General features: G+C 40.1%; 1 protein-coding gene across 2 annotated transcripts in view; it reads right to left on the bottom strand.

The window, feature by feature from the left end:
* Nucleotides 1-5151: 5151 nt before the first annotated feature.
* Nucleotides 5152-22328, bottom strand: part of GANC (glucosidase alpha, neutral C) — a 75069-nt gene continuing 57892 nt past the window's right edge. The window contains exons 20-24 of one of the 2 annotated variants that reach the window (XM_055131269.1): nucleotides 16382-16456; nucleotides 13766-13879; nucleotides 13285-13397; nucleotides 10666-10769; nucleotides 5152-9564 (exon numbers count right to left, since the gene is read on the bottom strand). In XM_055131269.1, the coding sequence (XP_054987244.1) occupies nucleotides 9455-9564; nucleotides 10666-10769; nucleotides 13285-13397; nucleotides 13766-13879; nucleotides 16382-16456 (516 nt within the window). In that variant the 3' untranslated portion in view covers nucleotides 5152-9454. Of the gene's footprint in view, nucleotides 9565-10665; nucleotides 10770-13284; nucleotides 13398-13765; nucleotides 13880-16381; nucleotides 16457-22328 lie in introns of those variants that run through there. The other variant, XR_008629198.1, reaches the window with a different exon arrangement.

Below are 22328 nucleotides of genomic sequence, written 5' to 3'. Positions count from 1 at the left end.
GCAAATTTCATGACTTCATCTTTTTCTAATAGCTGCTTTTACTAATAGTATTTTTAAAGTATTTTTTAAAAATATTTTTTAAAAAAGAATACTTTTTCTAATAGTATTTCACTGTGTAGATATACCAGAGTTTCTTTAACCAGTCATCTGTTCTCAGGCACTAGGGTTTTTTCCATATTCTTGTAGCCTGGTTTCTAATGCCCAAGGTGGATCCATTAGGGGATTGTGTAACTAAATGTGAGAGTATTGAAAAATCTTAAAATTTTGTCTTAAAGTAAATTTATTATATCAATAAATACCTGATTTTTGTAACTATTTTTTATACTCAGGTTGCATAAATTTTTTTCAGTGGGACTGGGGAGGGGGGCTTGGAGAGATATAGTATAGCACGTAAGACACTTTGCATGCAGGTTCAACCCCCCACCACCACATATGGTACCTCAATTCCCACCATGAATGATCCCTGAGTGCTGAGCCAAAAGTAAGCCCTGAGTTTACTGCCAGGTGTAACCCCAAAACAAATAAAAACAAAATCCTAGGGCAAAATAGGGTCTCGAGTGAAAACAGTTTAAGAAGCCCTGCTCTACACGATCTTGAAATTCATAACACTCACCCACATTTTCTTGTTTCTGATGTTTAACTTTTTATCTGGCCCTGAGACTAAGTTCTGCAAAGATGGGGACTGGGTCCCATTCCCATTCAGGGTTAATTAAGCATTTTGAGGTTCTCAAAAAATATGTGCTAGAGTGAAATTTTCCTATGTGAGGAGAAAGTTCTTGAACTCCTTTTTGCTTTGTTAATGTAATCAAAGTTCTGTGGCCTATTTGCCTTTCAGGAAGGAGCTGTCTCTGGGTCAGACCCACGCTGACCTTCCTTTCTGGGAAAAAATCAGTCCATCTGTCAGTAAACAAGACAAATGTGTGAGAGGGATGAGCCTCTTGTCATAGCGGGATGGAGCTATGAGGCATACTGAGCTCACAAGCCATTAATTTTGATCTACCAGTTGTTGTAGATAAACCTCCACTTAGATTAGCAGGACCAAACTCAAGGTTTATTTAGCTCCACAGTGGCACAGTTATAGAAACTCATGCGATCAGGGAGAAATATAATCTGTGTCCAGGAGCAAAGGAAGATAATGAATATATAAACAGGTGTGCATTTCAATTTCCAGAAGCTTCTTCAAGGATAAAGAACTAACTTTTAAAATAGCAGTTTTGGCTCTGGCTATTGCAGTATCTATGGCTGGAATGGTTTCTGTTGCGCCAACAAGGCCAATTAACAGCACTATATCACTAGCTCTGCTGCCAATACACATTTTTTTTTGTGATTCTGCACTATTGAATATATTTGCCTGTAAGACTTAACATTCATTTAAGTAAGTGTCTATTGTGAACGTTCCATGTGGAGATTTAAAAATAATTTTCTTACACTTTATATAAACACTATGATTTACAAAGTTGTCCATAATGATGTTATAGGCACTCAACAGTCCAACACCAATTCCACCACCTTCCCTCCACCATTGTCTCCAATTTTTCCAACCACCCCTTAGGTCTACCACCATAGCAGGGCTTCAATAATTTATTTATATTGCTTGTTATCAAAAATTTGTTAACAGAATAATAAAAAAATATTTTCTTAGAAGAAAATTAGTGTAAATTGTTGTATCTCACCATAGAGAGATTAAGTCCTTGTATAAGCAATTACTAAGATGTTGTTATATGTTAAGCCTTCTGTTTTTTCGTTAATGGAAATTGATTGCCTTCTACATTATATCCCATTTAGTTTAGTATGCTACTACTGGTTTATCAGTGCAGTAACGTTTCAGATGTGGTGCAGCCACGGATGCAGTCATGTGCTCCAAGAAGTTTGGATTTTTTTTCTTTTTGGGTCACACCTGGTGGTACACAGGGGTTACTCCTGGCTCTGAACTCAGGAATTACCTCTGGTGGTACTCAGGGAACAATATGAGATGCTGGGAATCAACCCAGGTTGGCTGTGTGCAAGGCAAACGCCCAACCCGCTGTGCTATTGCTACAGCCCCTGGAGTTAAATTTTAAACTGGGTGGCAGCTTTGGGGTGTGTGCATGACTGCTCGAGCTTCAGGAAGTATGGGGAGATGTGGGAGAGATAGCCCATCCCTACTCCACAAAAGACAGATTTCAGTCACAAAATCTGTATACTTGAATTTGTCAGATTAATTTCTGGGTGATATTTGGTCCCCAAATGGTGGAGTCTGGCTGGGGGCATGACAGCAATTTTGGAGTGTGGGAACAAGTGGCTGTCAGGGCTCTGTTTGGGTGAGCCAGGCCCCTCAGGGATGCCACAGACATCTCTCTGGTTGTCCGGGGGAGAGGGAGGGAAGAAAACTTCTGCATTTGTTGATTTCTTTTGAGCTTTATTTGAGTCTCTGGAGCATGGCTGGTAGATGAGCTTCCATGGTGCCAGAGGTGGTTCGTGGGTGTGACTCTGAAGGGTTCTTTTTTTTAAATGTTTAATTTTTAGGAACAATATGCAATTAATTTTTGAAGGGAGTATGAGAATTGACCCAGGATCTCACACATGCAAGACAAGTGTGAGATCCACATGCCATGGATCCACATGCTGATCCATATGCCATCCCTGGCCTCATAAAATTTTTTTTTCTTTTTGGGTCACACTGGCGATGCACAGGGGTTATTCCTGGCTCTGCACTTAGGAATTACCCCTGGCGGTGCTCAGGGGACCATATGGGATGCTAGGAATTGAACCCAGGTCAGCCGCGTGCAAGGCAAATGCCCTAACCGCTGTGCTATCGCTCCAGGCCCACGAAGTTAATTTTTGCTATGCATCCACAGGACAAAGATGGTCTACCATATAGGCAGAATTACTACCAATCAATGCCATGTCAGAGATGCTGCCAATGTTTCAATAAAGTGTTATGATTTGGACTGTAGAGGTTTGATACTCTTATGCATTGGTTTTTGTTCTATTTACATGCTATCCTTTGATACTGTTAAATATGCTTTTCCCCCCTTAAATAAAAAGATTTGTGAAGACAGTACAGGGTTGCCATATTGATGTAGGTGTTCTGAATGGTTCCCCAAATGAAGTAGGTGGGAGAAGTGGTGAGAGAGGAAGGTAGTATCTGAGAGAGTGGGGGTGGGAGGAAGGGAAAGAAAAGAATATAAAAAAAGAGGGAGAGAAAGGGAAAGAGAACGCACTACCATGTCTTGCTGGACCTAACTTGGTCTCCCCAGAGAAGTGCCTGGAAGCACAGCCCCACTGGGTTGCTGTTAAAGCTGCACCCATGATCCACTTGGTCAGTATGAACACGGGATATGACTCCACACCCAAGTTCTTGAGAGTTGTGGCCTCAGGCAGGAATGAGGGATTGTTCTTTGCAGGAAAAGGAAAGTCAGCTCCAACCTCTGCCCAAGTTTTCCAAGTTCATACTCTACCCTCACAATAGAGCCTCTAGAAGACAAATAGTGAAGCAAAATGGCTTTATTCAGAAGGGAAAGAGACAGAGACAGACAGAGACAGAAAGGAGAGAGAGAGAGAGAGAGAGAGAGAGAGAGAGAGAGAGAGAGAGAGAGAGAGAGAGAGAGAGAGAGAGAGAGAGAGAGAGAGGCATTCATGTTCAGGAAAGAATGCAGGTTTCTCCAGAGGGAAGATGACTGAAGCCACCACATAAAGTGAAAGAAAAGAATGAAAGAATGATAACCCTAAGTTGAAATTTGGGTGACTCCCTGAAAGGGATGCTTGCTGCTTGCTTTGGCAAATGGCTTTACAGTTCATCAGCCATTGCAATTGCCCCTTCTTAGAGCTTCCTATACAGATAAAGGTTTGTTGCTGGGGCATTATCAAATGAGCTTTGAACTCTGGAGGCCTTCTTTCATATTCTTATCACAACCTTTTTTCCCCTTTCCCAGTTGAAGCTTCTCCTTTCCTCAGGGTTCCAGCATTCCCTGGATAGGTGCTGGCAGCACTTAAGAGTTTTTCAGGCTCAATTTCTGCATCTCAAAGGGTAACTGGCTTTTGAGGTATCTTAGGGCTGGTGATAGTAACTTCTTTAATCAGATGTTGGTTTTATTATTTCTGAACCCATTGCCAGGGCCCCTATCTGCTTACTTGCTTTATATGGCCCTCACTCAGCTTCCCTTAATGTTCATATAATACAATGATCAAAACTAAGGAATGTTGATAAAGTTCTATTAATTAAATAAGATATATTTTTATTTAGTGTTCCCACTAGTGTTTTAAAATAATTTAAAAAATAATTTAAAAAATCTTGTTTTTAAATAATATCCTGTTTTTAAATAATATCCTTTATTTTTTATTTTTTTCTTTTTGGGTCACGCCTGGCAATGCACAGGGGCTACTCCTGGCTCTGCACTCAGGAATTACCCCTGGCAGTGCTCAGGGGACCATATGGGATGCTGGGAATAGAACCTGGGTCGGCCACATGCAAGGCAAACGCCCTACCCATTGTGCTATTGCTCCAGCCCCAATATCCTTGTTTTAAACAATATTTAAAAATAATATTCGGTATAACATTCGATTGCATTGCCCTGTCCTCTTAGTGTTCTCTGATCTCTGATGGTTCCACAGTCTTTGTCTCTCATGTCTTGACTCTTCTGAAGCACACTTGTCAAATAAGTTGGCTGATGTCCTTTAGCTTAGGTTTTATTTATTTTTATATAGCTTATCTTAGGTTACAGATTTTGAAAAAGAATATTAGAGGGATGATTTGCTCTTCTCACTATTGTCTTACCTGGATGTTCTTGGTCTTGATGTGTTTTATTCCTGCTGATATCAATCTGGATCATGTTACTAAGGAAATATCTACCAGATTTTGCCCAAGTAAAGTTAACTATTTCCCCCTTTGCATACAATATAGAATTTTTTAACTCTATAACCCAGCAGAGTTGCTCACTCTCATTTTACAAGCAAAACAGAGGCACTGGCATAGTTACTTCCCCTTTTTTTTTTTTTTAACAATTACGTCATGCAAAACAGAATTTTAGAGATTATTTCTTTTCAGTAACAAATCAGGAGACCAAGTCCCAGAGAGATTAATGTTATGGTCAAGATCACATTAGTCAGTTTGCCCCAAAACCCAACTAGACCCCAAGTCTCAGGATTTCCACTGAAGCATTAAAATTATGACCAGTACACCATTATGGTGAATTAATTCTCTAGAAGCTTGCACATAAATAGTTCCTTTCTGCTATGTCTGACTGGGGAAGAATCTAATACCACCAACCCTCTTGGAAATGACTCTCAGAAGCAGCTGTCTGATGCTGGCTGGCCCTGTGGTGACACTGTGATTTTTAACAAGGCTGATCATAAGAAAGGCAGATCTGATTTCCCATGGCAATGTCTCTCTTATTTTACCTAGGACTCTAGTTATATGTCCTTTGTTGTCTGTGGTTAACACAGCACTCTGTATCAAGTGGAGTCGGTGATCAGCCTTTCCTCCCACACACCACAGGCTGAGAAGTTATTTCTGTCTTGAGCGCCCCCTCTGGAGTTATACATGACATGCAGAGGGTTAGGTAGGTGGGAATCTTAAAAGCAGAGTGGAATGCTTGATCATGCCTGATGAAATACTAATATTCTGAGGGTTTTAAAATAGGATGATCAATTAGGAGCAACAAACGTTTGTGCTCCAGGTATCTGTGTGTTCTGTGTCTCTGCTGCTTGTCATTAGGATTCTGAAAGGAGTAAGAAAGTGAAGGAATTCTTCACACAAGATTCCATAATTGTACTCTTCCCTAGAGCTATAGGGTTTGATGGGTCAGTGTTACCCAGGTTATAAGGCTCAGGATCAAACCCTAGTTGGCCATGAGTAAGTCAAGCACCTTAACTGCTGTACTATCTCTCTGGTTCCCAATTATAACTTTTACTTAAATAAAGTTACACAATAAATATGTTATCAGAAATAGATTTATGTTAATACAGTTATATAATTATTTTAATGATAGCATAATATTTCACTGTATGAAAATGATATATTTAATAAATCCTTTTAAAATCATATTTAGTCTATTTCTAGTTTTCTATAGTATAAACCACACTGTAATTATTACTGTACATTTATCTTAATTATAAAAGCTGGGTGAAGGTATGTAAAACAAATAAGTTGATTCTGTTGCTAGATTGTCATTCTAAAACATTATATCCATTTATAATCCCACTGAGCCTGCATAATACTCCTTTTATCATTATTAGCACTTGATAATATAATTTTTAATGTTTAATTAACAAAAAATCCAATTATTTGATTACTAATGAGGCTGACCATCTTTTGTGCTTATTTTATGTTTCAGTTGCATCTGCTTCAGTCCTTATATCTGTTTAACTATTTCTATGTCAGTGTCTTTTTGTGATTAAGGTATGTCCATGTATGGGTGGAGGTCAGTTTGCCTTTAAACTGTTTTTTCAATTCATTCCCTGTCATGAAGTCTTGAAGGAATGACATAGAATGAATTCATTTCAGAGTTTTGAAGCTATACTGAAATGATTCTAATTTCTTACTTAAAATTCAGTTTCCTGGGGAAACATTAAGAAAATAATCCAGGGCTGGAACGACAGCACAGTGGGTAGGATGTTTGCCTTGCACAAGGCTGACCCAGGTTCAATTCTCAGCATCCCATATGGTCCCCCAACGACTGCCAGAAGTAATTCCTGAGTGCAGAGTCAGGAGTATCCACTGTGCATCGCCAGGTGTGACTCAAAAAGCAAAAGCAAACAAACAAACAAAAAAAACTTTAAGAAAATAAGACATACAATATAACCGAACGACTGCATACCAACTTGACATGTCCTTCTCTGGTACAGAGATTCAGAAATAGGAGGTGGGTAAATTATGAGAGGCAATAATAACAGCATCAAAAATACCTAGATCTTGTATCTCTCCATTAAATGTCTCTAATCAAATGCTTCATGACAGATCTGAGTTAAGATGGAAAAGTTCCTCATTAAGATATTCTATTAGTTTTGTTTTATTCCTTCTTTCAAATATATTTATTATTTTGTTTTGTTTTCTGGTTTTGGGTCACACCAGTACTCCAGGCTCTGCACTCAAGAATCACTCCTGGGGGCTGAAGCAATAGCACAGCGGGTAGGACCCAGTTTTCAGGTTAAATCTTATTCTAGATTAGCAGGAGAACTTAGAAGCTGAGAAAATTGTCACTGTCATCCTGTTGCTCATTGATTTGTTCGAGCGGGCACCAGTAATGTCTCTCATTGTGAGACTTATTGTTACTGTTTTTGGCATATCCAATATGCCACGGGTAGCTTGCTAGGCTCTGCCGTGGGGGCAAGATACTCTGGGTAGCTTGCCGGGCTCTCTGAGAGGGGTGGAGGAATCGGACACGGGTTGGCTGCGTGAAAGGCGAGTGCCCTACCGCTGTGCTTTCGCTCCAGCCCGAGAAAATTGATTCACCTTAAAAGGATTTTCCTTTTTCTTTAATTTCAAGAAATAGGAGCAAAGAATCTACACATCTCTTTGAATGTGTATATGGTTCAAAGCTCAAATCTCCAACTCATACAATAAAATGTGTCTATAAAGAAATGCACATTATGCATTTGGAGGGAAGTATACAATATCAGAAAACCAAGTCTAAAATACATTTATTTCTCACTTTTTAATTCAATCAAGTCCATTAGTTAACCAATTACAGCTAATAGTTTCTGAAAGCTCATATAATGATGCTCAGGGGGCTATTAGATGAATGTAACAATATGTTTGAAGAGAATACAATCTAGTAGAGGAAGAGGAAAGACAAATTTGAAATATTAAGGGAATTTCCCTGAGAATACTAAGCAAAGCAAGCATGTTATGTAGGGAGTATTTCAAAGAAAATCAAAACCACTGCACAAGGGTCAAAATGAGTGGAGATATTAATATGGTTAAAAGACCATATGAAAAAGTGAAAATTGAGCTGGAACTGGAAGGATGGTGATGTTTACATGAAGGAAGGTGGGTGGAGACTGTGGCCCCCAGAATAGAAGGCACAAAGGTGGCAGCTGTCTAGTTGCTAAGTGGAGAGAGTCTGACTTTTAAAAAGGTACATGTTAAAGAGTACTCAACCCAAAACTGCCCCCAACTAATATTGTGATGGTCAGAAGGGAGCTTCCTGAGGAACTGCTATGCTGTAATGTTAAAAACCACATTAAGAATAATGGAGCCTGAGACAAAATGCTGTAATTTGGTAGTACTGTTGACGCTGTCTCTTCTTGGAATTCTAATTATTTTGTTCATTATAGATTTTTTCATTTCTTCTGAGTTTTAAAAATATTATATTAAAATATTATTATTTTATTATTATTATTTTGGTTCCTGTGATTTTTGGCACCATTTAAGGTCCATGTCCCATGGCCTAGCCCTCCTGTATTCTATCGATGAAGTTCAGTGGTGGGGATATGGTTACTGTCTTTGTTAATCATCTTATAAATAGTCTTTGGTCATCAGATGTCATTTAATATAAGCAATGAAAAAAGAATAAATTAGAATTCTAAGATTAATCTGGAACTGGGGCTGGAGCGATAGTACATCAGGTAGGGTGTGCCTTGAACATGGCCAACCTGGGTTCGATTCCTAGCATCCCATATGGTCCCCTGAGCACAGCCAGGAGTAATTCCTGAGTGCAAAGCCAGGAGTAACCCCTGTGTATTGTCTGGTGTGACCCCCAAAAAATTTTTTAAAAAGATTAATCTGGAACTTTGAATCCTAAAAAAAATGGGGGGAGCAGGGAAAACATTTTTTCCTTTGTGCTGCTGAGTCAATCTCTAGGGAAGAACAAATATCTGTTGCTGCAGCAAATGCAGGTAAAGTAGAAAGGGCAGAAGGCCCATATGGGTGGGCCAAAAAGCACTTGGTGGGTAAAATTAACTCTGCATGTGCGGTGGGGAGTCATAGGCCTAGAGGTTGCTGTCCACATAGGAACAGGCCTGGAACAACCCTCTTTGTAGCCAGGGAGACTACCTCTCTGCTTGAGTGAAGTTCCAAAAAGTGGGCTTGGCGACATTTCCCATAAAACAAGCCTATCCAAGCACATGCTTTTCATGCCAGAGCCCTGGGTTCAATCCCTGGGACCACTAGGTCCCCGTGCACTAGGAGTGAACAGTTCCAGGAGAAAACCCCCAGTACCATGGGATATGGACCAAAATCCCAAACCCAAATCAAACAACAACTCCCCCAAAACTCCAACAAAACCCATCCCCATCCAGCCCTGTTTAAAGAGAATCTGCTCACTGGGGCACAGTGTTTGCACAGGGCCCAAGAAGCAGTGGGAGGTTCACGACCTCTATAAATGTCTCAGGGTTCTTTGCATCTAAGAATATTCATAGTTCACTGAAGATGTAAAATCTGAAAACTGTGAAATCTCTCACACATTAGTAAACCAGTGACTATTACTGGTCAGGTCACAGACCCAGGGGATGGGGGAGGGTGCAGGCTGCTTCATTACTGGATGTGAATCTCCCAGTCAGCACCAATATTCAGTGAAAGGTTCTCCAGACGCAGGGTGGATGTTTTGGCACAATATGTGAAATCCACAGGCTGGTCTTTAATCTCTGCATATCAAGGAAATAAATATCAAAATATATTTAATAAATAGCAGCAAACCATATCATTAAACCTTTTACCATTTAGAATAATCTAAATTAATAGTTTTTTTTTTAGCCATAGACTTTTGTAGTTTTCTTTTGGCCTTCCTAGCAGTGCTCAGAGCCAAGGGGCCTTTCCCAGGGATACTCAGTCTGGTAGTGCCCCTCCTGAAGGTTAGGTGCGTGGTGCCTGACAATTCAGTGCTCCTCGGCCAGGCAGTGCCAGCGCAGCCATTCTGCAAACACCTTGCCTGCTCTATTATTTCTCTGGCTCAGACTTCAGAATGTTTTAAACATGAAAATGTTCTCCATTATTTTTTATGTAAGATTGGTTTAAAAGAAACTATTAGGATCTAAGGGACTGATCCAAGAATTTCAATAGGTAAGAAAGAAAACTTTCCATTCCATGCCCTTTAATTCCTTAAATCTGAGTAGAATTCTCCAGGTTTTCTATCATAGTTTAAAATATACCCAAAGAGGCCAGATATTATTGCACCTAAGGTGTTTGCCTTGCACTTGCACAATCCTTGGTACATATGATCCCTTGAACACTGCAGGAGTGACACCTGAGTACAGAGACAGGCATAAGCCCTGAGCACCACCACTGTGGCCCCAAAACCAAACAAATAAAGTTACATTATTTCAAGCTTCATAATTTCCCCAGGTGAATATTAATAGCTTACCAGGAACAGAAAGAAGCAGTATGCTTCTTCATTCTAGTATAAGTCATATAAATGGATGTACATGCAAATATATGCTATATGTATACACATTGTTCTGGGGGCCACACTCAGCAGTGTTCCGGGGCTACTCCTCACTAAGTGCTTGGAAGTCACTTCTGGAAGGTGCTTAGGGGCCACAATATGTCAGGGATTGAACCCAGGCCTCCTGCATGAAGGCAAACATTGAGCCCTCTGGCATGTTACTCTAGCCCTGATTCTAGTATATTAGACCTTCATCAGAAAGTGCAGTATCTGTATGTGCTAAGTGTACCAAGTCAGTTTTGGGACTTATCTCTTTGCTGCAGATACTTGCATGTTAACAAAAACAAGTAGCCCATTTCCTTACCAGATAAGTGGGTGGTCACAAAAGATGGCTGCTTTTTGAGACCTAGGATCAAGATCAGCTCCACTACACACTTGCTAGGATAGTGACCCCTTTTGTCAGCACAACTAAAAAGAAATTAAAATACAGAACAGATGTTATTAGGAAAAGGCACAGAAGAGGGGTTTGGATTGCTAGGTCAGTCTCTAGTTTCCTTCCCATTTCACTCTATGAAGTTATAAACCATACAGTTGTCAAGTTACAAAGATGAAGAGATAGAAAATGATGATTCTGTGTGGTGTACCTCATTGTGAATCAATAAAATTTTTTTTAAATAAAAATTTTTAAAGAGGTGACTTTGTGTGGAACAGTTAACCAGTAAACAAACCAAGTTCCCAGTAATAAATCATTTGAAGAGAGATCATCTAAAATCACAAATTGGAAAGTGTAATCAATTTGTAAAAATCAGATTCTTTTTGAAAAACTTTTAAAATTTAATTTTTAAAAATTGAATCACCATGAAATAGTTACAAAGGTATTCATGATCGGGTTTCAGTCATACAATGTTCTAACACCCATCCCTCCAAGTGTACATTTCCCACCACCAATGTTCCCATACCCTCCTGCCACCCCTCCACCCCCATCCCAATCTGTGTCTATGGCAGGCACTTTCCTTCTTAGAAGTCCGATTCTTTTTATTTTTATTTATGCATTTATTTTTGCTTTTTGGGTCACACCCAGCGATTTCCAGGAGTTACTTCTGGCTCATGCACTCAGGAATTACTCCTGGCAATGCTCGGGGACCATATGTGATGCTGGGAATTGAACTCGGGTCGGCTGAGTGCAAGGCAAACTCCCTCCCCACTGTGCTATTAGAAGTCAGATTCTTATTGTCCTGCTGAATGGATAGTAACAGGAATTTGTGGAAACTTGAATTCTTTTAAAAATCACTTATTTTATTTGGTTTCGGGTCCATACCCAGTGGTGCTCAGGGGTTACTCCCTATTCTGGGCTCAGGGGTCACTCCTGGCAGGATTCAAAGGACCATATATGGTACCAAGAATGGAACTTGGGTTGGCTGTGTGTAAGGGAAGCACCCTACCTGCTGTACTATCTCTCCAACTCCACTCATTTTTTTGTTTTTGGATAATGGGAGCAACACCCAGTGATGTTCAGGGGTCACTCCTGGCTCTCTACACAGGAATTACTCCTTGTGGTGCTTGGGGAATCATATGGGATGCTGGAGATTGAACCTGAGTTGGCTGCATGCAAGGCAAGAGCCCTGCCTACTAAACTATCACTCTGATCCCTTAAAATTTTTTTTAATAGATGAAGAAAAAAGGAAGACAATATGAAAACAAGATTTATGGCAAGATTTAAAAATACTCCAGGCAGACGCTGAACTGAGTTGATATAAGAAGCTCCTGAACATCTCCTCTCCCATGAGTCTGCCAAATATAAAACTATACACTTTTAGTGTAATTCCTGTGAGAGAAATCCAGAAACTAGAACAGGTTCTCCTACATATCAGGTGACTGAGAAAACAGCCATATCAAAATGGGTAAGAAAAGGCTGAGACACACTCTTCCATAACACTCATCCAAGACACAAGGTCATACAATTAGGATTGAACCTCCAATTCCAAGTTGTTTCATGGGGAGCGAAGAATTTGGATCACACATATAGTGTTCTAACTTTTGTTGCTGTTCTGGAGACACACCCAGCAGTGTTCAGGGTTTACTCCTGCCTTTATGCTCAGGGGTCATTCCTGGTGGGACTTGGGAGACAAATCCTGGTCAGCAGCATGCAAGGCAAGCATCCTACCTTCTGTACTATCACATGTCTCAAGCTCTATTATGAACAATGTAAATCACAGTGCCTTAAATTGAAAAAATATCTAGAAGGGAAAAGTCTAATCAACAAATATCACATCAATTGAAAAAGTTAATGTCTATAAACCTTAGGTAAACATAATAAAAATAAATATGGAAGGTTAATAATTAACAAAAAGTAAAAAATAATACTGTTTATATAATTAAAAATTATTATGAGAGTGCCAGAGAGACAGTATGGCAGGTAGGTAATTGTCTTGCATATAAATGACTTGGGTAATCCCCGGTACCCCATATGATCCACCAGCTCCACTATCTAGGAGTGATCCCTGTGCACAGAGACAGGAATAAGCCCTGGGCACTGGCAGGAGTGTCCCAAAAGTTAAAGCAAAATTGTCAATAGAGTAGAACTTTAGAACTTGAGTGTTCTCATATACACAAAAGGTAAATACATGAGGTTAAGTTAATTAACTCACGGTAGAAATAATTTCATAATATAAGTACATATTAAATTACCCCATAGTATACTTTCTCTCTCCCTCCCTTAAGCCCTCCCTCTTTCTCTCTGTATGTATGTATATATTTATTTATTATACATATTATATATATATTTTATATATAATACAATTTGGTCAATTATATCTCAATTGAACTTAAAAAAAAGAAAAATCCTATATTAGCAGTCTTTATTTTTTGAATAGTACCTTAAAACATCATCTGTGCATTTTAGTATAGCACAAAAGACAGCACAATTTATAATTTAATAGAAATAATAACTTAAGAAGCACACAGCTTTTTAAACTTTCATTACCTGTTGATCAAAAGACCTGAATGGAATGAAAACTTCCTGTGCAAGAACTGATTCTGACAGGAGTACTGGAATGAGTGGCCATCATCAAGATATAATTCACCCATGGCAGAACCCTGGAACATAAAGCATAGGTAGAGATGTACTTAGACAATAGCTTTCTCGATAAATAATGTCACTCTCTTAAGTAGGAATCAATGCCAATCCTCGTGGCACCAAGAATTACAGTGCTCTAGAAGAGCATCTCTCATTCCTAATTCTGAGGTCCTTTAGGAACAATTCCAGGAAAGTAAGTCAAGCTGGACAATGATTCAGAAATAGATCTAAGCTTTGATTTCTGGATAAACATAAGAAGCACCTATCCCATAGAAGGTGTTCTCTACTTTTATACAGTGTCATACACTCCATGTATTAGTTACCATTATAAAGAAATTAACAAACGAGAAGTATAGAGGGAACATTTTTTTTTTTTTTACAAAAATACCTTAGGACTTAGAGCCACCCGGAGTCCATACGGAGAATCTGCCATGCAGCCTGTAGATTTCCCTATAGTTGTCTTTATTGGCACTATACTTCCTCCTCGTTGAAACACTGGTATCTATAATAGAGTAACTCTCTCAGGAAAGGAATATTCATATAAGACAATTTCAGTGTAGAATATAAAAATACTTCATTGCACAAGAACTAGAGTGATAGAACAGCAGGTAGGGTGTTTGCCTTGCATGCGCTGACCGGGGTTCGATTCCTTTGTCCCTCTCGGAGAGCCCGGCAAGCTACTGAGAGTATCCTGCCCGCACAACAGAGCCTGGCAAACTACCCGTGGCATATTTGACATGCTAAAAACACTAACAAGTCTCACAATGGAGATGTTACTGATGCCCGCTCGAGAAAATCGATGAACAACGGGACGACAGTGCTACAGTGCTAATATAACAAACATGTTTATTTTCTTAAACCCTAAAAAGTGAATTTTTCTGTGTAAGTAGGCCCAGATATGTGAAATAATTTTATTGGAGGTTGGGCCATACATACTTGGAGGTGTCAGGGCTTACTCCTAAGCACCATTGAGCTTAGCTGGTGCTCAAGGGATTATATGCAGTGCTGGGAATCAAAAAGGGTCAGCCACATGCAAGCCTTATCCCCTATACTGTCTCTTTGGCCTCAATAATTTTCTATGTAATTGAGTTCATACTGCTGCTGACAATTAAAAATCTTACATCAGTATTAGCTGGGAAGTCAACTAAGGGCTGGAGTGCATACTTGGCATACATGGGATCCTAAGTTCCATCCCTGGCACTGATGGTCCCCTGAGCACTGGTGGTTATATCTCTGGTGACATCCCAGCACTGCTGGCCTGAGTGGCACTGTATTTCTGGGCTCTAACATTAACTATCCGGTCTAGTGAGTGGAGTATTTCTGGGTATGGCCCACAGGATCCTTGAAAACTATTTGGGAGCAACTCCCCCTTCTCAAATAACATCAGTATCTAATAATCTTCCTATTACTTAGAACCTGTAATAGTGGTTTGTTTCACCTACAGAAGCAAATTTCTTCATAAATTCCAGGTGGATGGGTTATTTTGATTCTAACATTATAACTGACAGTGTCTTTTGGACTTAAGAGGTCCAGGGATACAACTAGCATGTCCTGTTCTTTGATATGTTCCTGTAGAAGGACTTTCTGCAGGGTATGTGTGGTGCTGACTATGCTCACTCTCTGCTTTCAGTGCTACTGTTTTTCTTAGACACACAAATGTAAATTTAGAGGGAAGAGTTGTTTGTGCTTAGTTTTATATCAGGGTACCAAAATACACACTATTTTTATGCTTTTTCTTACATTTAACAATGTGATGATATAATTAACATATTGTACAATTCATCCATTAAAGTGCACATTTAGACGTTTTTCAGTGTGTTCAATCTTGCAACCATAGCCACATCTATCTTAAAACATTTTCCTCATTTCCAAAAGAAAGCCCTGTACCTATTAGCAGTAGTCAATCCCCTACTCTTCCTCTACTCTTCCTCTGACTGTCCCCCTTCCCCACTTCTAGGCAGCCACTACCTATACATATGTTAATAGGCAGAATTCTAATATCTATGGTTCTTTTTTTTTTTTTTTTTTGCTTTTTGAGTCACACCTGGCGATGCACAGGGGTTATTCCTGGCTCTGCACTCAGGAATTACCCCTGGCGGTGCTCAGGGGACCATATGGGATGCTGGGATTCGAACTTGGGTCGGCCGCGTGTAAGGCAAACGCCCTACCCGCTGTGCTATCGCTCCAGCCCCTCTATGGTTCTTAATATGCTGGTACATGATATGGATGGAAAATTTGTGTCCCACCCACTAAATTCATATGTTGAATATGAATAACTTTCACTATACTGTATAACTTTCACATAAAGTAACTTTCACTATACTGAATTTGAAGATAGGGACTATATGTAGGTAATTAAGTAGTTTGTTTTATTTTGTGTTTTCGTAGTGGGATTGAACCCAGAACCTCACATATGCATGGTTCTCTACTACTGAAGTATATCCAAGCCCTTGGATATAATTAAGGTTAAATGAGGTCATAAGATTTTGCATGGGCTTGCTCTTGACAGCTTGTGTTCTCCTATGAACACATATCTCTTTGCTTGTTTCAACGCTGGAGAAACCCATGTTCATTCCTAAACATGTATGTGTTCCTCTCTTTCTTTCCTCTCATGTCTAAGTAAATTTTGTTCAATAAAAACTATCTTGCTTTGCAAAAAAGAAAAAAAGTTGTGCAGAGCCCTGATCAGATAGGACAGCAGTCCTTATAAAAAAAACTGTCTGCTCTCTCTTTCTAATATGTATCTTTCTTTCTCACTCCTTCCCCTTTCCCCTCTCCCCTAAGAACATAAGAACATAAGAAGGCAGTTCTCCACAAACCAGGGGGCACTCTCACCAGGAAAACAAACATAGTTGCTACTTTGTTTTGGAACTTGTAGTCCACAGAACTGTGAGAAAATAAGTTTCTGTTGTTTAAACTACCCAGATGCTGCTATCTTGTTATGGCAACCCAAGCTGACTAATACAGCACAGTAGATAAAAATAATAGTATGAAAATAACTTACAGTGTCCAAAGCTACTGGAATCTTCACAGTGCATGTGCCTTGCCAAAGAGAAAATGTCTTCGAGTCATACCAGACCTGGAAAGGAACAGAACTGACTGAAAAGAAGTACACAAGTAAGCTGGATCATTACTTGGTAAAAATTGATTCACCTAGATTTCAAATAACCAGAAGACAAAATAAGTGCAATTTTTAAAATCCTTAATATACATTAAGAAGAACATGTTTTGGGGGCTGGAGTGTTTGCCTTGCAAGCTGTCTGACCAGGGTTCGATTCCCAGCATCCCATATGGTCCCCTGAGCACCGCCAGGAGTTGCAGAGCCAGGAGTAACCCCTGAGCATCGCTGGGTGTGACCCAAAAAGCAAAAAAAGAAAAAAAAAAAAAAAAGAACATGTTTTTAAGAAGATCCTAAAATTAGAAACCTGTACAGTGACACATCAATTTGGCCATCTGTCTTATCATCCAAAAGTTATTTATGGAAGAGCCACAATGGTAGACATAGTTCCAATTCTCAATGGTTTATGGTACAGTCAGCTTATAAAAACTTATTTCAGGGGCCGGAGCGATAGCACAGCGGGTAGGGCGTTTGCCTTGCATGCAGCCGACCCGGGTTCGATCCCCGGCATCCCATATGGTCCCCCAAGCACCGCCAGGAGTAATTCCTGAGTGCAGAGCCAGGAGTAACCCCTGAGCATCGCTGGGTGTGACCCAAAAAGAAAAAAAAAAAAAACTTATTTCATCACGTAAAACAGAAGACAAGAGAGAAACACAAAACTAAGGAAGAAAAGCACTTTGCAAACTAATTTCATTAAGGCAGAAGAAAGAAAAAGTTTCAGAGAAGGAAACATATCTTGGAGAAACACAAATGGAAACTTGCATTATTTTTTAAAAACAGAATACAAACAGGAACTAGACAGACAGTATAGTGGGAAGGGCTCCTGCCTTTTGCATAGCCCTGGCACATGGTCTTCCGAGTTCCATCAGGAGCGATTCCTGAATGCAAAGACATAATAAGCCCTGAGTACCACTGGGTGTAGCCCCCAAATAACAAATAAATAATGAGTGGAATTCAGGAATGACATTCAAAATCTTACTAGGGTCTTTTCTCAAGGGAAGAGTTAACTGCTTAAGTACTAAAAATCACTGCATCATTGTCATCCCATTGCTCATCGATTTGCTTGAGCGGGCATCAGTAACGTCTCCATTGTGAGACTTGTTACTGTTTTTGGCATATCCAATATGCCACAGGTAGCTTGCAGGCTTTGCCGTGAGGGCGGGATACTCTCGGTAGCTTGCCGGGCTCTTCGAGAGGGACAGAAGAATTGAACCCAGGTCGGCTGCATGAAAGGCAAACGCCCTACCCGCTGTGGTATCTGAAGTACTAAAAAGATCCTAAAATGTAATTGTTGTTATATATTCTTAAGATACTATCAGGAGTAGCATAAAACAACATCTTTTACCTTTTTTTCTCTCTTCTAGCTCAGTAAAGTTTCTGGCAGAAAACAGTTCATTTCACAAGTCTACCTCCTGGGATTACCACAGCCTTTATATAGCTGGGTGGCTATGTTTTACTGTCCTGTGATATGAGACAAATAGGACTTGACTATCATTAGCTACAGTGAATTCTTCATTCAAAGGAACTGACATAATGTTCTACTAGCCTTGGATGGGTTCAGATTGCTAATGTTTTGTCAAGGATTTCTGTCTGTGTTTATAAAAGACATTGTCTTAGATTTCTTTTCTTGCAATACTTTTCTTTGGAAAATTGTAGTGGCTTTAGATAATTGTATCTAGTTACTTACTACCTATCCACTATTTCCAAAATAAATTAGAATGAGAGGTATAGGATATGTATTTGGAGCCATATACAAAGATCTTAGGATATGACTGAATATAACTTTTTTTTTCTTTTTTTTTATTAGTTTATTTTTAATTAGAGAGTCATCGTGAGGGTACAGTTACAGATCCATACATCTTTGTGCTCATGTTTCCCCCATACAAAGTTCGATAACCCATCCCTTCACCAGTGCCCATTCTCCACCACCAGTAAACCCAACATCCCTCCCCCCCTCCCCAGTCCCGTCTCCCCCCACCCCACCCTGCCACTATGGCAGGGTATTCCCTTTTGTTCTCTCTCTCTGATTAGGTGTTGTGGTTTGCAATAAAGGTGTTGAGTGGCCATTGTGTTCAGTCTTTAGTCTGTATTCGGCCCACATCACCCTTCCCCCACATGACCTCCAACCACATTTTACTTGGTGGTCCCTTCCCTGAGTTACCCAGAATGAGAGACCAGCCTCCAAGCCATGGAGACAACCTCCTGGTACTTATTTCTACTATTCTTGGGCGTTAGTCTTATAGTCTATTATTCTATATTCCACAGATGAGTGCAATCTTTCTATGTCTGTCTCTCTCTTTCTGACTCATTTCACTTAGCATGATACTTTCCATGTTGATCCACTTATATGCAAACGTCATGACCTCATTTTTTCTAACAGCTGCATAGTATTCCATTGTATAGATGTACCAGAGTTTCTTCAACCAGTCATCTGTTCTAGGGCACTCGGGTTTTTTTGACTGGATATAACTTTTAATATGATGTAAAACAGACCTAGAGCTCAGCTACCAAGTTCTTTAATTAGATAGTACTTACTTAGAGGCCAATTATAAGTGATCCAACGAGGTGCTAGGGACACAGTAGTAAGCATAACAGATAAAAATCATTTCCCTAAAGAAAGGCTGATGGGAGTAATAAATAGCAGACAAAATATATAAGTGAAAAAGGAGGGGTGAATTAGGGCGGCGCTGAAGATGAGTGGCAGCGGCGGCAAAGTGGGGGTAGGGGTCTTCAAGAGCTTGAGCGGGCAGCGTGCCAACTTGGGGGCTGTTTCTCCCAGGGTCTGGGGTCCAAGAGGGCGTTCCCGGTTACCTGGGCAGAAGGGATGAATTAGGGCGGTGCCGAAGATGACTGGCAGCGGTGACAAAGTGGGGGTAGGGGTCTTGAAGAGTCTGGCCAAAAGGCACATGAAAAGATGCTCATCATCACTAATCATCAGGGAGATGCAGATCAAAACAACTATGAGATACCACCTAACACCACAGAGACTGGCACACATCCAAAAGAATAAAAGCAACCGCTGTTGGCGTGGATGTGGGGAGAAAGGGACCCTCCTACACTGCTGGTGGGAATGCCGACTGGTTCAACCCTTCTGGAAAACAATATGGTCGCTCCTCAAAAAATTAGAAATCGAGCTCGCATTTGACCCAGCAATACTACTTCTGGGAATATATCCCGGAGAGGCAAAAAGATATAGTCGAAATGACATCTGCACATGTATGTTCATCGCAGCACTGTTTACGATAGACAAAATATGGAAAAAACCCAAATGCCCAAGAACAGATGACTGGCTAAAGAAACTTTGGTACATCTACACAATGGAATACTATGCAGCTGTCAGAAAAGATGAAGTCATGAACTTTGCATACAAGTGGATCAACATGGAAAGTATCATGCTAAGTGAAATGAGTCAGAAAGAGAGAGACAGACATAGAAGAATTGCACTCATCTGCGGAATATAACAATAGAATGGAGCACTAACACCCAAGAATAACAGAAATAAGTACCAGATTTGCTCCATGGCTTGAAAACCAGCCTCACATGCTGAGGGAAAGGGCAGCTCAGACAGAGAAGGGAATACCAAGCAAAAATGTGGTGGGAGGACCCGCTCAGGATGGGAGAGGCGTGCTCAGAGCAGATTATAGACCGAACACATTGGCCATCCAAGACCTCCACTGCTAACCACAATTCCCAAAGGGAGAGAGGGAACAGAAGGGAATTCCCTGCCAAAGAGGCAGGGTGGGGAGGGGGAATGGGGTGGGAGTGGGAGTGGGAGGGAGGGATGATGGGGTCATCAGCGGAGGACAGGCACTGGTGGAGGGATAGATACTCTAAGCTGTATATGACTGAAACACAAGCACGAGAATACGTAAACCTGTACCTGTACCCCCATGGTGATTCATTAATAAAAATAAATTTTAAAAAAGGAAAAAAAGTAAAAAAGGAATGTTAGAAGGTTGCAAATGCTATAGAGGGAGTAAAAGGGGGATGAAGAGAACTAGAGAGAACCAGGATCAGTGAGGTGCTCTGTCATGTCAAATGGGTGATAACAGTCCACACTGAGAAGGATACATGATAAAGATTGTAAAAGAGAGAGTGGGAATGGGCAAAGACTGAGAGAAAGGGACTCAGATGGCACCCTCACACAGTGAGATGTGGCATTAGCTAATCATCAGGGTAAAGGGGCAGCAAGAAACAGAGTGGTCTTTTGACTCAGGGTCTATGAAGATGTAGCCGGAGAGACCAGCACAACATACTATAGGAAACTGTTGAAAGAGTGTATTGTGGTCACAGCAATGTGCTTGCAATGCTAGGTCATCAGCAAATGTGTGGCTAGGTTCAAAAGTGAGCCAGTTTCTCTTAATGGAAACTTGCTTTGTTAGAACCAACTTAAATTTCCCAGTAGAAATGCTTGGCAGGTCACTTTATTCAGCTGACATTAAATTCGACCTTTTCCTCAGGCTTTTACTTGGCAGGGGAACCTTTATGTTCAGAACTACTAATTTTTGAAGAAATAATTTTCTTTGAAAATTGTTTTCGAAGAAGGAATATAACATGAATATTCTGAGGCAGTGTCTGGTATTTTTATATCAGTAATGAGAAGTGAATTGGATTAACATGACCTCTCAAAATAATATGTATTCATAGATATACATTTTATATATATGAATGAATATATGAATATATGTATATATACACACCTGTATATACATACATGTAGCACTACACTGTAGCACTCTCGGCCCATTGTTCATTGATTTGCTCGAGCGGGCACCAGTAACATCTCCATTGTGAGACTTGTTGTTACTGTTTTTGGCATATCAAATATGCCATGGCTAGCTTGCCAGGCTCTGCCGTGTGGGCGGGATACTCTTGGTAGCTTGCCGAGCTCTCTGAGAGGGATGGAAGAATTGAGCCCAGGTCTGCCGCATGTAAGGCAAACATCCTACCCGCTGTGCTATCGCTCAAGTCCATATACATATATATGTATATATAATGAATATATATATATATTTATTCACTTCCTAATGCCTAGAAGGAGTAAATATTTTCTTCTATGGTAACATCTATGACTAAATTAAAGACCACATTTAAGGAAAATATCTGGATTATCAAGGTGAGCCCTGAATTTCCTCACAAATGACTTTCAAAAAGAGACAGAAAAGGAGACACAGACACACAGGGTAAAGCCTGTAAAGTGAGAAGCAGAGATGAAACAGGTGTCTCTAAACTGATGTACACCCAGGGTTGGGGGACAGCATGGCTAATCTCCTTCACAGCTTCCAGAAGGAACCTGTGACACCTTTATTTTGGATTTCAAGCAAGATAAATTGTTTTGTGTGTGTGATACTGAAATTGAAATGGGTAATTCCCGTGTCTCCCCATCCCTACCTGAGTTCAGTGCTCTGGGTTTCAGTAGGTCTAGGATACTGTGACAATAATCAATGGTAATGATTAATTTAAGCAGAGAGAAAGACTGGAGGAGCACATAGGGAAGTCATTTTGTTATTATTTTTAATCCTTTCCAGTTAATACAAAACCTTTTTGGTACAAAAACCTCAGAACTCAGATAAATTCAGAAATAAATTGCAAAGTCGCTCTATACTTCCCTCCACACACCCCCACCTGTCCCTGTGCTTGATAGCTCATGGTAGACTGAAGATTTCTTCCAACCTCAAGACTTAATGTGTTTATAAAGACTCAGTCATAGGTCGCAGTGTGAAGATAAAGACCCATTTTTATTCTTTTTGGTGTCATCACCTATTCACCAGCCCTCTCTGACCAACCATGAAGTTTCTTGACCTCTGAGAATAGAGGTTGTGAGTTATAAGAC

This window comes from Sorex araneus, chromosome 3, assembly GCF_027595985.1.
Source record: "Sorex araneus isolate mSorAra2 chromosome 3, mSorAra2.pri, whole genome shotgun sequence".
In the NCBI taxonomy this organism is placed as follows: domain Eukaryota; kingdom Metazoa; phylum Chordata; class Mammalia; order Eulipotyphla; family Soricidae; genus Sorex; species Sorex araneus.
The sequence above is the reverse complement of the archived record's forward strand: the minus strand, read 5'-3'. Positions and strand labels throughout refer to the sequence as shown.